The sequence below is a fragment of the Spinacia oleracea genome, chromosome 2 (assembly GCF_020520425.1).
Source record: "Spinacia oleracea cultivar Varoflay chromosome 2, BTI_SOV_V1, whole genome shotgun sequence".
Classification (NCBI taxonomy): Eukaryota; Viridiplantae; Streptophyta; class Magnoliopsida; order Caryophyllales; family Amaranthaceae; genus Spinacia; species Spinacia oleracea.
The window spans coordinates 30,867,567-30,881,599 of NC_079488.1; the positions used below are offsets into that span (position 1 = coordinate 30,867,567).

Below are 14,033 nucleotides of genomic sequence, written 5' to 3' on the forward strand. Positions count from 1 at the left end.
ATGCTAAATGATTATGTGTAAATAATATGCTTTCCTGGCTTTATGGTTTTTCCGCATGATTTATGTTTTGTCATATGAATCATAACCTAACAGTGGTATCACGAGCCTCTTATTATTTTCATAATCTAAATTGCATAAACATGGTTAAATTTTACAAATTTGCAAAGAATTAAAAGGGCAGATTAATTTTCGTAATTGTTAATTAATTGCAAATTGCGTTTATTTAATTATATGTACGCAGGTTTTCGGCAGTTTCTTCGTTACTCATCCAAATCGAGTGATTTTTGTGTCAATTCCGCATGTAAAAGGCATTCTAAATTTTTGACAAAAGTAGTATTTTTCGGCCGAACCCAGAATTCCCAAATTCGAAGCCTAACTATGACTTTTCGGAGGTTTTAGTTTTTCGAACGCAAAAGTTTGTAAATTTAAGATGTTAAATTAAATATTTGCGTTTCTTGTTGATAAATCTTGAATTTTTTATTGACCTACAGTATATGTTTAACAAGTTTGAATGCCTAGCCTTGTTAATTATACAACCTAACTTGTAATTATGATTAATTTGTTGAAATTCGAATAATTTAGAATTAATTTGATTTTCATAATTAATTAATAATTTAATTAGGTATCCATGATTAAAATCCACCATAAAAATTGTTAATTTATGTTAAATTTTTAATTTTTATGACCTAGATTTGAATCCATGTTAATCGGAAATTAATTGATTAATAAACTTTCGATTTTTCGCCCTAAAATTATGAAATTAATATGTTTTATTAATTTGTCATTAATTTTGAATTAATTTTTTTTAATTTTTATGAAAACGCTCATTAATGTTGCACGCACAAAGCAATGGAAGCTACGTGTTACCCTTAAGGGGTGTTGTATAGTGCGGGCACGCGACGACGAGCAAGGGAGCTCGTCGCCCGTGCGGTATGAATGCAGCGATAGCGCATGGCGCGCGCACGAGGCAAAGGTGCCTGTGTGTGTGTGTGCTGTGTGATGTGGCGATGGGCGAAGGGCGAAGGCATGGCACGAGCAGAGGCGCGCGCGCGTGCGAGGGCGAGAGCTGGTCGCCCAGCGATGGCTGCTCCGCGCACCAACACGCGTGGCCTCGAGGGCTTGCTTGCGCGCGAGCGAGCGAGCACTCCCATCGTGGCTGCTGCGATGCATGCGGGCGAGCAGGCTGCGCGCAAGCGTGGCTTGGCTTGCTGCGTTTGCGCGTGGCTGCTGCTGCAATGAGCCATGGGCCAGCGATAGGTCGTGCACTCGACGGGGCTTGGGCGCAAGCCCAAGTGCTCGTCATGTTACGATTATCAAGTTTTAAATTTTAATTTGAGATTTTCAGTTCATATAATTTTAATTAATTTTAAAATTAATAATTTAAATTGTTTTCTTGGATTTTAATTTTGAATATTATAATTATTATAAATTTTAATTTATTCTAATTATTTTACTAAAATTCGACTGAAAATCTTGGGCGCAAAACCTTGAATTAATTTAAATTCGACTGAAAATAAATTAAATAAGTGGATTCAATTATAAATTTATATGAGCTTTAAATTTTAATTAAATTTGTATGTTTCCGGTTAGACTAGAAATACATTTTTATGTTTAAAATTAGTAAAGCATATGAATTTATTGGTTTAAGTGGGAGCAATTTTAGTCATAAACTCTTGATTAGGTCTACAAATCCTTTAAGGTTAAACAACTTGATTAGAATTAATAAGGACTGAATAATTGGTAGATTATTGGTGCCCTTAATTAATTGCTGCAAATATTTATGTGATGCATAACGTGTTTTACTAACCAGCTATGTGGGCCATTCATGATAATGAATGGGTGAATGGTATATATTGTATATGTACTGTTTTGCAGGTTATGAAGTGACTAGTATGGCCCAAATAGGATAGAAAATATGGTCTGCGTACCATTAATTTGAATGTAATTGGTCTAAAGTACCAACAATGTTTTTCAATTCAAATATGGTCTGCGTACCATCAAATAGTTGTAATTAGTTTAATTATAGCTTATCATATTTGAAGAAAATGGCGCCTCCCACGGAGATTTTCAAGACGAACTTTGAAGTTGAAGCTTCAAGATGAAGTCGGGCCATACTAGATCACATTTATCTTTTGCATGTTTTAAGTTATTTATTGCTTTTAAATATGTCTTAAATATGCATGAGATCAAAGCTTGATTATGTTGCATGATAAAGGATTTTAGTTCACTTAAAATCTAACCAACATAGTAAGAGCCTTAAGTTCCAAACTTAAAAATTGAGTTAAAAGGTGCCATGCCAAAATAACACTTACTTGGATATCCTTTTTTCATCGATCTTAGTAATAGTTTTCCGCCATAGCGAGATGTTACTTATCGATACTAAAGGGGTAAGGTACACAAATAATTGTGAGTACATGTTAGTTTTGGTGAAACTCAACGATATAAGTAAGGAGTCCTTTTATGTCGTGGCAAAATCGATAGGTTTACCTAATAAGTTCTTAGACGTACCTATCAACCAAGAGTAGTTTCTAGACTATTAGCAAAAGGCTTTTGCTTACCTAAAAGATTTTAGAATTGAGTCTAAATACATAATGTGCTTAATTCTTCAATGGATTTTAGGGTCTTGGAATCATTTTATTCACAACTGCCGGAACACATAACTTGAATAAAATGCTTAATGAACATTGAATTATGCATGTATGCTAGAATTTAAGTTTATTAAGAGAAACTGTGAATGATTATTTATTTGTTTATTCTTTTTCAATTGTAGTTTTAATTATGGCAAACAACAATTCATTCAACATTCGATCAATTCTCGAAAAGGAGAAGTTGAGCGGGAAAAACTTCCTTGACTGGCAAAGGAACTTGCAAATAGTTCTTATGCAGGAAGAAAAGGAGTATGTCCTGGAAGAGGCGATGCCCGAAGCCGCAGGCGAAGGGGTCACTCAGGCAGCCCTCAATCGTTGGATTGATGCCAACAAGGATGTGAAATGTCTAATGCTTGCAACCATGAGTGCAGATCTACAAAAAACGTTCATCAACTCAGATGCTTTCACGATCATCAGTGAGTTAAAGAACATGTTCCAAGATCTGGCTCGGGTCGAATGATTCGAGACTCATAGGAAAATTCTTGAGACCAAGCTCAAGAAAGGCGAGCCCGTAAGTCCACATGTTCTAAAAATGATTGGACTCATTGAGAATATGAGTCGGCTGGATCATCAATTCTCTCAGGAAATGGCTGTAGACACCATCCTCCATTCTCTTCATAACGGGTATGATCAGTTCAAACTGAACTACAGTATGAATAGTCTGGACAAAACGCTCACTGAGCTTTACGGTATGCTGAAGACCGCTGAAAAGACGCTCAAAAGTGATAAGCAGGATGTGCTTATGGTGCGTGGGGGCAAGTTCAAGAAATCTGGAAAGAAGAGGAATACTAAGAAAGGTGGCAACAAGGCCAGCCCAACTAAGCAAACTGGCGCCAAGTTTGAAAAGAGGAAGGTCAGTCAACCCACTTCTGAATCCGAATGCTTCTACTGCAAGAAGAAGGGGCATTGGAAGAGAAATTGCTTGAAGCTAAAGGAAGATCAGAAGAACGGAACAGTCGTTCCATCTTCAGGTATTTTCGTTATAGACTGTATACTTGCTAATTCAACTTCTTGGGTATTAGATACAGGTTGTGGCTCACACTTATGTTCCAATCCACAGGGACTAAGAAGAAGTAGAAAGTTAAGCAAGGGTGAAGTCGACCTACGAGTGGGAAATGGAGCACGGATTGCTGCATTAGCTGTAGGAACTTATTATTTGTCGTTGCCCTCTGGGCTAGTTTTGGAACTGGAAGAGTGTTTCCATGTTCCAAGCCTTACTGAAAACATCATTTCTGTTTCTTGCTTAGATGCTAAGGGATTTTCCTTTTTAATAAAAGACAATAGTTGTTCGTTTTATTTTAAAGAGATGTTTTATGGATCTGCTAGATTAGTCAATGGACTTTATTTATTAAATCACGACAAACAAGTTTATAACATAAATACCAAAAAGGCCAAAAAGGATGATTCAGATATCACCTATCTGTGGCATTGTTGATTAGGCCATATTAACTTGAAACGCATGGAAAGACTTCAAAAGGAAGGAATTCTAGAACCATTTGACTTAGAGGATTATGGTAAGTGCGAATCATGTTTACTTGGCAAAATGACGAAGCAACCTTTCTCTAAAGTTGGAGAAAGAGCAACTGAACTATTGGGTTTAATCCATACAGATGTATGTGGACCAATGAGTACAAATGCTAGGGGTGGTTTCAGCTACTTTATCACTTTCACTGAGGACTTCAGTAGATATGGTTATGTCTACCTAATGAAGCATAAGTCTGAATCCTTTGATAAATTCAAGGAATTTCAGAGTGATGTAGAGAATCAATTAGGCAAGAAGATTATGGCACTGCGGTCTGATAGAGGCGGTGAATATCTGAGCTATGAATTTGATGACCATCTGAAAGAATGTGGAATTCTATCAGAATTGACTCCTCCTGGAACACCACAATGGAACGGTGTGTCGGAACGGAGGAACAAAACCTTGCTAGACATGGTTTGGTCAATGATGGGTCAGGCCGAACTTCCAATAGAATTTTGGGGACATGCACTAAATACAGCTGCACTCACTATAAATAGAGCTCCGTCTAAAGCTGTTGAAAAGACTCCATATGAGTTATGGTTTGGAAAGCCTCCAAAAGTATCTTTTCTTAAGATTTGGGGATGTGAAGTATACGTCAAACGATTAATTTCAGACAAACTTCATCCAAAATCTGACAAATGTATCCTTGTGGGCTATCCAAAGGAAACAAAGGGGTATTACTTCTACAATACATCTGAGAACAAGGTGTTTGTTGCTCGAGATGGTATCTTTTTGGAAAAGGATCACATTTCCAAAATGACAAGTGGGAGAAAAGTAGACCTCGAAGAAATTCGAGTCGAACAACAAACTCTAGAGAATGCTCAAGATGACATTCAAGATGAAACTCAGAGATTTTTAGAAGTATCTGGTGAAAATCATGGTCAATATAGAGATGTAACCCCGCGTAGATTGCATAGATATAGATCTCAACCGGAAAGGTACTTAGGTATTTTGACGAACGAGAGCTATGACGTTCTATTACTTGAAAGTGATGAACCTGCGACTTACAAACAAGCTATGACGAGCCCTAGCTCCAAGCAATGGCATAAAGCCATGCAATCTGAATTAGACTCCATGTCTGAAAACCAAGTATGGGATTTGGTCGATTTGCCAGATGGCTACCAAGCCATTGGAAGCAAATGGGTTTTCAAACTAAAAAAGGACAAGGATGGGAAACTTGAAGTTTTCAAAGCTAGATTGGTTGCAAAAGGTTACAAGCAAGTCCACGGTGTGGATTACGATGAAACCTTTTCACCAGTTGCAATGCTAAATTCTATTCGGATAATGTTAGCAATCGCTGCATATTACGATTACGAAATATGGCAGATGGATGTCAAAACCGCTTTCTTAAACGGCGTTTTAACAGAAACTGTGTTTATGACACAGCCTGAGGGTTTTGAGGATCCAAAGAATGCTAAAAAGGTATGCAAGATAAAGAAATCAATCTACGGATTGAAGCAGGCATCCAGGAGCTGGAATATACGTTTTGATGAAGCAGTCAGTGACTTTGGTTTCATCAAGAACGCAGACGAATCTTGTGTATACAAGAAGGTCAGTGGGAGCAAAATTTCTTTCCTAGTATTATATGTCGATGAAATATTACTTATCGGAAATGACATTCCTATGTTAAACTTTGTCAAGATTTGGCTTGGGAAATGTTTTTCGATGAAGGATCTAGGAGAAGCACAGTACATATTGGGCATCAAGATTTACAGAGATAAATCTAAAAGGATGATTGGACTTAGTCAAAGCACTTATATCAATAAGGTGCTTGATAGGTTCAAGATGGCAGACTCCAAGCGAGGCTACCTACCCATGTCTCATGGAATAACTCTAAGCAAGACTCAGTGCCCAAAAACACTTGATGAGCGTAGACGAATTAATGGGGTTCCATATGCATCATTGATTGGTTCAATAATGTATGCTATGATATGTACACGCCCGGATGTTGCGTACGCACTCAGTGCTACGAGCAGATACCAGTCAGACCCAGGAGAGGCACATTGGACTGCTGCCAAGAATATTCTGAAGTACCTGAAAAGGCACAAAGATGACTTCCTGGTCTATGGTGGAGATGATGAATTAATTGTTGAAGGCTATACGGACGCAAGTTTCCAAACCAACAAAGATGATTCCAGATCACAGTCTGGGTTTGTCTTCTGCCTCAACGGAGGTGCAGTAAGCTGGAAAAGTGCTAAGTAAAGCACCATTGCGGATTCTACAACTGAAGCGGAGTACATTGCTGCACATGAAGCAGCAAAGGAAGCTATATGGCTAAGGAAGTTCATAGGTGAACTTGGTGTAGTCTCCTCCATTAAAGGACCAATAGCCCTGTATTGTGATAATAACGGAGCTATTGCACAGGCAAAGGAGCCTAGACACCACCAAAGATTCAAGCATGTACTTCGTAGATTTCACCTTCTACGAGAGTTCGTTGAAAGAAAAGAAGTCGAGATAAGCAAGATTGGAACTGATGACAACATATCAGATCCATTGACTAAACCTCTGCCGCAGGCGAAGCACAACTCGCACACGGTAGGTATGGGAATCAAGCATATTGGAGAATGGCTTTGATGTCCTTATTTAATGTTTTAAAGTTTTAGAGTTTAATTCTTTGTAAAACATTATTGGTTAATCATTCACAATAAATGAATAGAATTCATTTTTCCATTTAATTTGTGGTTTATTAAATGATGAGTCCCTTCAATTTGACGATATATTCAAGATAGACTGTCAGGACCAGTCCTGTGACTAAGAAATGTCTATCAAGTGAACTTGAATGTCAAAAGTTGAAAATGGTCCCTGGTCGGAATTTTCTATAAAAATTGGACGCATAGAAAATGTTAGACGGCTAGAATGCAAGATGACTAGTAGTTCTGTTTCTTGAACTATGTGGACATGGCAATGTCATAATCATTTGCATAGATACTTACTTTGGGAAGACTAGTATCGGACAGACCTATGAAACTTTACTGTAAGAGATGAAAATCTGTCATAAGTAAATTTCATTAAAATTATTAGACACTAAATCCTCAATACCTGAGTGATTTGAGATTACTTGTTTGAGAACTGGTTGCTTTGACGTTGACCAACCGTCGCACCGTAAAAGGAGGCTATAAAGGCAACGCTCAGGTAATCACCTATCAAACGAAGTCTAATCTCAAGATCACAAGATTGGGATTGTCCTCCCATAAATTGGGATGAGATGCTTAAAAGTTGTACAAGGCCACTCAGAGAGCTAGAAACTGTGAAATGCATGGCCGTGCTCGGATGAATCATAGGCTATGATTATCTGTTTATTTGATCAGTTGAACTCTGAAACTGAGAAACACCTCTGGACATAATAAGGATGACAACTCTTACCTTATGTTCAAGAGCAAGCATCAAGCGACAAAGGAATTAGGTAAATGCACACTTGTCCCTAAGGACAAGTGGGAGACTGAAGGAAATAGTGCCCTTGGTCCAAGAATGCATATAATATTAAGTCTAATAAATGCGGTTCATTATTAATTAACAAGTTAATAATTCAGTGAGATCAAGTGAGTTGAATGCCTAGCTAGAGGCCGCTTCAGTTCAAGTGGAATTAATGATATTAATCCACAGCTTACTCTTGACTGAACCCGTAGGGTCACACAAATAGTACGTAAACGGATCAAGTATTTAATGGCATTAAATACTCCATCTATGGATATTCGGAATCGACGGATCTTGGTTTCAGTGGGAGCTGAGATCGTCACAAGCAAGAAATGAATACTCCGGAAACGATGATATTACCGGAAACGGAAATATGGATCGTATCGGAAATATAAATATTATCCAAGTCGTAAATGTTGCCGGAAACGGAAACATGGTACGTATCGGAAAATATTAATGGAAATGGAAATATTGCCGGAATCGGAAATATTGCCGGAAACGGAAATATTGTCAGAATCGGAAATATTATCGGAATCGGAAAATAATTCCGGAAACGGAAATATTAAATATTTGTTCGAAACGGAAATTAATTCCGGAATCGGAAATATTAAATATTGTTCGTATCGTAAATGATTTCCGGAATCGGAAATTTAATCGGAAGTGTATCGTACGAATTAGCATCGGACGAGGCTCGCTAGACGAAGGCCCATCACGAAGCCAGGCCATCGCCCAGCAAGCCACACGCATCACCAACACACGCCATGCCTCGACCAGGCCCAACGCAAGGCCAGGCCCAGCCACGGCCTTGGGCGCGCGCGGACACAGGCAGCAGCATGGGCCGAGCGCTGTGCGCTCAACGTGGGCCGCAAGGCTTGCGCGAGTGTGCGGTGCTCGTGCGATGCTCGTGTACGTGCTATACGAATCCTAAAGCCATCAGGATTCGATATATGATTAAATTCCTAATCCTAAAAGGATAAATTAATTAAATAAGAGTTCTACTAGGATTCTAGTTTAATTAATTCGTATCCTAGTAGGATTCCAGTTCATTTTCCATACCTCTATAAATAGGTGCCTAGGGTCATAATTTATAGACACAATTGAAGTATCCTAAAGGTAAGATTTTGAAGAAAAACCAGCCATACACTTGCACCTAAATAGCCGAAATTCCTAAGCAACCTTAAGGGAGATTCTAGTTGGTCAAGCTTAAGGCGGATCCGGACGTGCTGTGGACTATCTACGGAGGGACGACACTTGGAGTCCTAAAGACTTGTTCTTGTTCGGTTCGGGCGCAGCTAGGGAGGGCACGCAACAAAGTGTATGCATCTAAACTATGCTAAATGATTATGTGTAAATAATATGCTTTCCTGACTTTATGGTTTTTCCGCATGATTTATGTTTTGTCATATGAATCATAACCTAACAGCAACGAGCAGTGACCGACCAACCCCGCCTAAATTTAACAAAGTGGTAAACGTTATTTCTGGTGGTTCAGATATTTGTGGACTAACCTCTTCCGCAGCTAAAAAGATTAACAGGGGAGAATCTGGAGTTGTCAAAGAGGGGCAGATGGAGGATGAAATCGCACTCGACAAATCTTAGCAGCAATGTCAATCACCTTCGACGACTCAGATTCAGTGGACGCACAACAGGAGCATCATGACGGATTGGTAATATCGCTCCCAATAGGCAACGCTCTAATCAAAAGGATACTGATCGACAACGGCAGCTCGGCAAACGTATTGTTCTTGGAGGCCCTACAGGAAATGGGGCTCGAGGAAAAGAACATCGCCAGGAGATCAACAGTCTTAGTAGGGTTCAGTGGAGAATCGCTGCGAACAGTCGGAGAGATATCACTGCCCACATATGCAGAGCGTGTCAACATCATGACTAAGTTCAACATCGTCGACTGCCCATCAGCATACAACGTCATCTTAGGGCGACCATGGATCCACAAAATTAAAGCAGTACCATCAACATACCACCAATCAATCAAATTCCCGACCAAATGGGGCGTCATGGAGATCAAAGGACAACAAAGAGACGCAAAGAAATGCTATGAAACCGCACTGAAACCATCAAAATCATCCATCTAGAAATTACAGCCAGGGTCGACAGCAGATGAACCGGACGACCAGCAGATCGATGAGATAATACTAGACCCGACAAAGCCATACCAAGTCGTAAGAATTGGAGTGTCACTGCCTGACAACATCAGAAGTCAGATAGTCGCGTTCCTAAGAGAAAACTTGGACTGCTTCGCCTGGTCGCATGAGGACATGACAGGAATCAGCCCGGACGTCATCACCCACAAGCTCAACGTCGACCCCAACTTTAATCCAGTGAAGCAGAAGCTATGAAAGTTCGCGCCTGAAAGGAATAAAATCATAGATGAGGAGGTTCAGAAATTAATAGATTCGGGGAAAATCAGAGAGGTTAAGTATCCAGATTGGTTACCAAATGTCGTCATCGTCAGCAAGAAGAACGGGAAATGGAGAGTTTGCATCGATTTCACGAACATCAACAAAGCATTCCCTTAAGATCCGTTCCCTTTGCCATACATAGACGCCATGGTCGACGCTACCGCCGGCCACAAGCTACTCACCTTTATGGACGCCTACTCGGGATACAACCAGATCCTCATGCACCCGGAGGATCAAGAGAAAACATCTTTTGTAACAGATAGAGGAATTTATTGTTATAAAGTCATGCCTTTTTCTCTTTAAAATGCAGGTGCGACGTAGCAGCGACTGGTCAACAAGATGTTCAAAGATCAACTCGGAGACACGATGGAGGTCTACATCGACGACATGCTGGTGAAATCAAAGAAAGGGGACGACCACGTGGAACACTTATGACAGTCCTTCGAAATACTGAGGAAGTACGGTATGAAACTTAACCCAACTAAATGTTCTTTTGGAGTGTCCGCAGGAAAATTCTTGGGCTACATCGTCACCCAACGAGGAATCGAGGCAAGCCCCGACCAAGTAAACATTCAATCGTCCAGAAACATAAAAGAGGTACATCGTTTAACAGGGAGAGTGACGGCATTGAACCGTTTCATATCCAGGTCGTCGGACAAATGTCGTCTATTCTACGATGTTTTACGCAAAAACAAGGGTTTTAATTGGTCCGACGACCACAAAACGGCTTTGCAAAACCTCAAAAAAATATCTAATGACGCCACCCCTCCTGTCTAAACCCAAGGAAGGTGAAGTTTTACAACTTTACCTTGCCGTCAGCACGACAGCAGTCAACGCGGTGTTTTCCCGAGAAGACGAAACGCAACAACTGCCCATCTACTACATCATTAAGTCCTTATTAGAGGCAGAAACCAGGTATTCCTCCCTCGAAAAACTTGTTCTAGCACTCGTCACTGCAGCCAAAAGACTAAGGCATTATTTTGAAACTCACCAAATAGTGGTGATGACTAACTATCAAATTAAGTCTATGATGCGTAGGCCAGAACTGACAGGTCGAAAGGAAATATGGACGATGGAACTAGGAGGATTCGGTATCAAATACCAACCGAGGACGGCTGTAAAGTCGCAGGCCCTAGCAGACTTTGTGGCAGACTTCAGCCCCGACTTGGAGAAGATAGCAGACGACGAAGTCAAACACATCAACAGTATAGGCAGAACGTGGACACTCTTCGTCGACGGCTCATCTAACTTTCGTGGTGCAGGTTTAGGCGTCGTGCTGAAATCACCACAAGGGGACATGATAGCACATACCATATGCTGCGACTTTAAAGTGACGAACAACGAAGAAAAGTACGAGGCACTAATCGCCGGAATGACGTTAGCTGGAAAGTTTGGAGCAAGCGGACTCGACATCTTCAGCGACTCACAACTGATCATCAACCAGATCAACGACGACTACGAAGCTAAAGACCTAAAAATGACCTTGTACCTCGAGAAGGCCAAAAAATTAACCACAAAGTTCAAACCCTTCTCAATAAAACAAATACCACGAGACCAAAACACACAAGCCGATGCACTCGCAAACTTAGGATCTGCACTCAGAAGATCACCATTCTCGACCATACCCTTAGTACACATGTTGTTACCCACTATAGACAAAGAAATCCCACAAAACGCCAGCCTCGTCCTATCAACCACAAACACAGACAACTGGACCACAAACCCATTCTCGACTACCTAACACACGAAACCCTTCCCGTCGACAAGCTGGAAGCCAGAAAAATCCTTTTCAAAGCTTCACGATATGTTATTTTGCAGGATGTGCTATTCAAAAAATCAGCCAACGGAATGATGATGCGATGTGCAGAAAAGACAGAATGGGAAGGACTACTTCAGCAATACCACGAAGAAGAATGCGGAGGACACGAGGGAGGACGAAGCTTATCAACAAGGATCAAGAGGAACGGATACTATTGGCCGACGATGTTCAAAGATGCCATGAGGTACGTTGCCAAGTGCGACAAATGCCTAAGGCACGCAAGTATGACACATAAGCCATCCGAGTTCTTGCATCCAACCTTAACACCGTGGCCTTTCATGAAATGGGGAATGGACATCGTCGGTAAATTGCCCGTCGCCCCAGGACAATAGGTCTTTATGTTAGCTCAAACAAATTATTTTTCTAAGTGGATAGAAGCAGGTGCGTTCCAAAAAGTAAGGGACAAAGAAGTATGTTCGTTTATCTGGACTAACATAATATGCAGGTTTGGAGTACCCTCAGAGATCATATGCGACAACGGGTCATAGTTCATCAGCGACAAGACAAGAGCTTTCTGCAAAACATGGAACATCGAGCTGAAGACGTCGACGCCAAGATACCCCCAAGCAAATTGCCAAGTAGAATCCAGCAATAAGACGATAATCGGATCACTAAAGAAGCGTTTGGACGACAAAAAGGGACGGTGGGCGGAAGAGTTGCCCTCCATCCTATGGGCCAACAGGACGACGCCTAGGGCGGCGACGGGGCAGACTCCTTTCTCACTCGTCTACGGGTGCGAAGCAGTATTGCCCCCAGAAGTGAAACTGCCCAGTGCACGATATGGACTCATGACGCCAGAGCAGAACGACGTGGAACTAAGTGAGAACCTCGACAACACAGAAGACTTAAGGGAAGCAGCGTTGATAAGGATGGCATCACAACAACAGATCGTCGCAAAGTGTTTTAACAAAAACGTCAAGGTGAAAATGTTCAAGGAGGGCGACTAGGTGCTACGCAAAGTGTTCCAAAACACAAAGGAGCTAAACGCAGGTAAATTGGCACCAGCTTGGGAAGGACCGTACTTGATCGACAAGATCATCGGAAAGGGGGCATACAGACTCGTCACCAAAGAAGGCAAGTCAGTCCCCCGAAGCTGGAACGCCGCCCACCTTAAACTTTATCACTTTTAAACCTTCGTCCTTGCAATTTTATCAGTCGTCACATCGTCGTTTCGTTCTTCTTTCGTTTTTATCGCTTTCTATTTTATCTAAACCATTACTGACTTAGGCATCGGAGGGCCGTTGGCACCCCCAACGGCCTATTCTCCTAGCAACCCATGTTCATCTCGGTCGAACGCTCGACAGACACACCAACACATGGAAGAAAACAATGGTGTAAGTCAACAGTGGACAATGACGCCCCCAGAAGTCATGACACTTAAGCAAAATTGGATCCTAAACAATGACAAGTCGCATTCGGAATACGACGACCACGAACGACCCAGGTACTATTTTATGTGCACATAACTTTGTCCTTCGAGTACCTATTTTCTGTGACATCTAATACACTACGCACAACGGTGACTTCGAAGCACGATAAAATATCACATGTCCACGAATGAAATGCAATTGAAAACAAAACACACTTGCCATAAACAACGTAAGATGCACGACCTCTAGCGCCGCGACTTTCAAACATAAATCATCACTTCCTGGGGGCGACATAAACACAGAAATTATCCAAACACCTCGTCGCCGCCGTCGACGACGAGTAAAAAACACCCACAAAAGCAAAAACCACAAAACAAAAACAAATGTTCCAACTACAAATTATACTACATACCTGTTAGGTTATGATACATATGAAAATTCATAAATCATGCGGAAAAACCATAAAGCCAGGAAAGCATATTATTTACACATAATCATTTAGCATAGAATAGATGCATACATGTTGTAGCGTGCCTTCCCTAGCTGCGCCCGAACCGAACATGAACAAGTCTTTAGGACTCCAAATGTCGTCCCTCCGTAGATAGTCCACAGTACGTCCGGATCCGCCTCAAGTTAGACCAACTAGAATCGCCCTTAAGGTTACTAGGAATTTCGGCTATGTGTTTCCAAGTGTATGGCTGATTTTTCTTTCAAAAACTTACCCTTTGAATACTTCAATCGTGCCCATAAATTGTGACCCTAGGCACTTATTTATAGGAGTATGGAAAAGGAATTGTAATCCTACTAGGATGTGGATTTGCTAATTAGAACTTTATTAGG

General features: G+C 40.9%; 1 protein-coding gene across 1 annotated transcript; it reads left to right on the plus strand.

Annotated features, from left to right (window-relative positions):
• The first annotated feature begins 10,758 nt into the window (after positions 1 to 10,758).
• LOC130467320 (uncharacterized) lies at positions 10,759 to 12,363 on the plus strand. Its single transcript, XM_056835795.1, has 3 exons — positions 10,759 to 11,634; positions 11,823 to 12,126; positions 12,269 to 12,363. The coding sequence occupies exons 1-3, from the start codon at positions 10,759 to 10,761 to the stop codon at positions 12,361 to 12,363; spliced, it is 1,275 nt and encodes a 424-aa protein (XP_056691773.1).
• The last annotated feature ends 1,670 nt before the right edge of the window (positions 12,364 to 14,033 follow it).

What these genes read in the sequence shown, in the direction of transcription:
- LOC130467320 (XM_056835795.1), top strand. Translation starts at nt 10,759, where the DNA reads ATGACGCCACCCCTCCTGTCTAAACCCAAGGAAGGTGAAGTTTTACAA. An exon ending in CATTCTCGACCATACCCTTA is followed by an intron (nt 11,635 to 11,822) that starts GTACACATGTTG and finishes GTTATTTTGCAG; the next exon opens with GATGTGCTATTCAAAAAATC. An exon ending in ATGGGGAATGGACATCGTCG is followed by an intron (nt 12,127 to 12,268) that starts GTAAATTGCCCG and finishes CATAATATGCAG; the next exon opens with GTTTGGAGTACCCTCAGAGA.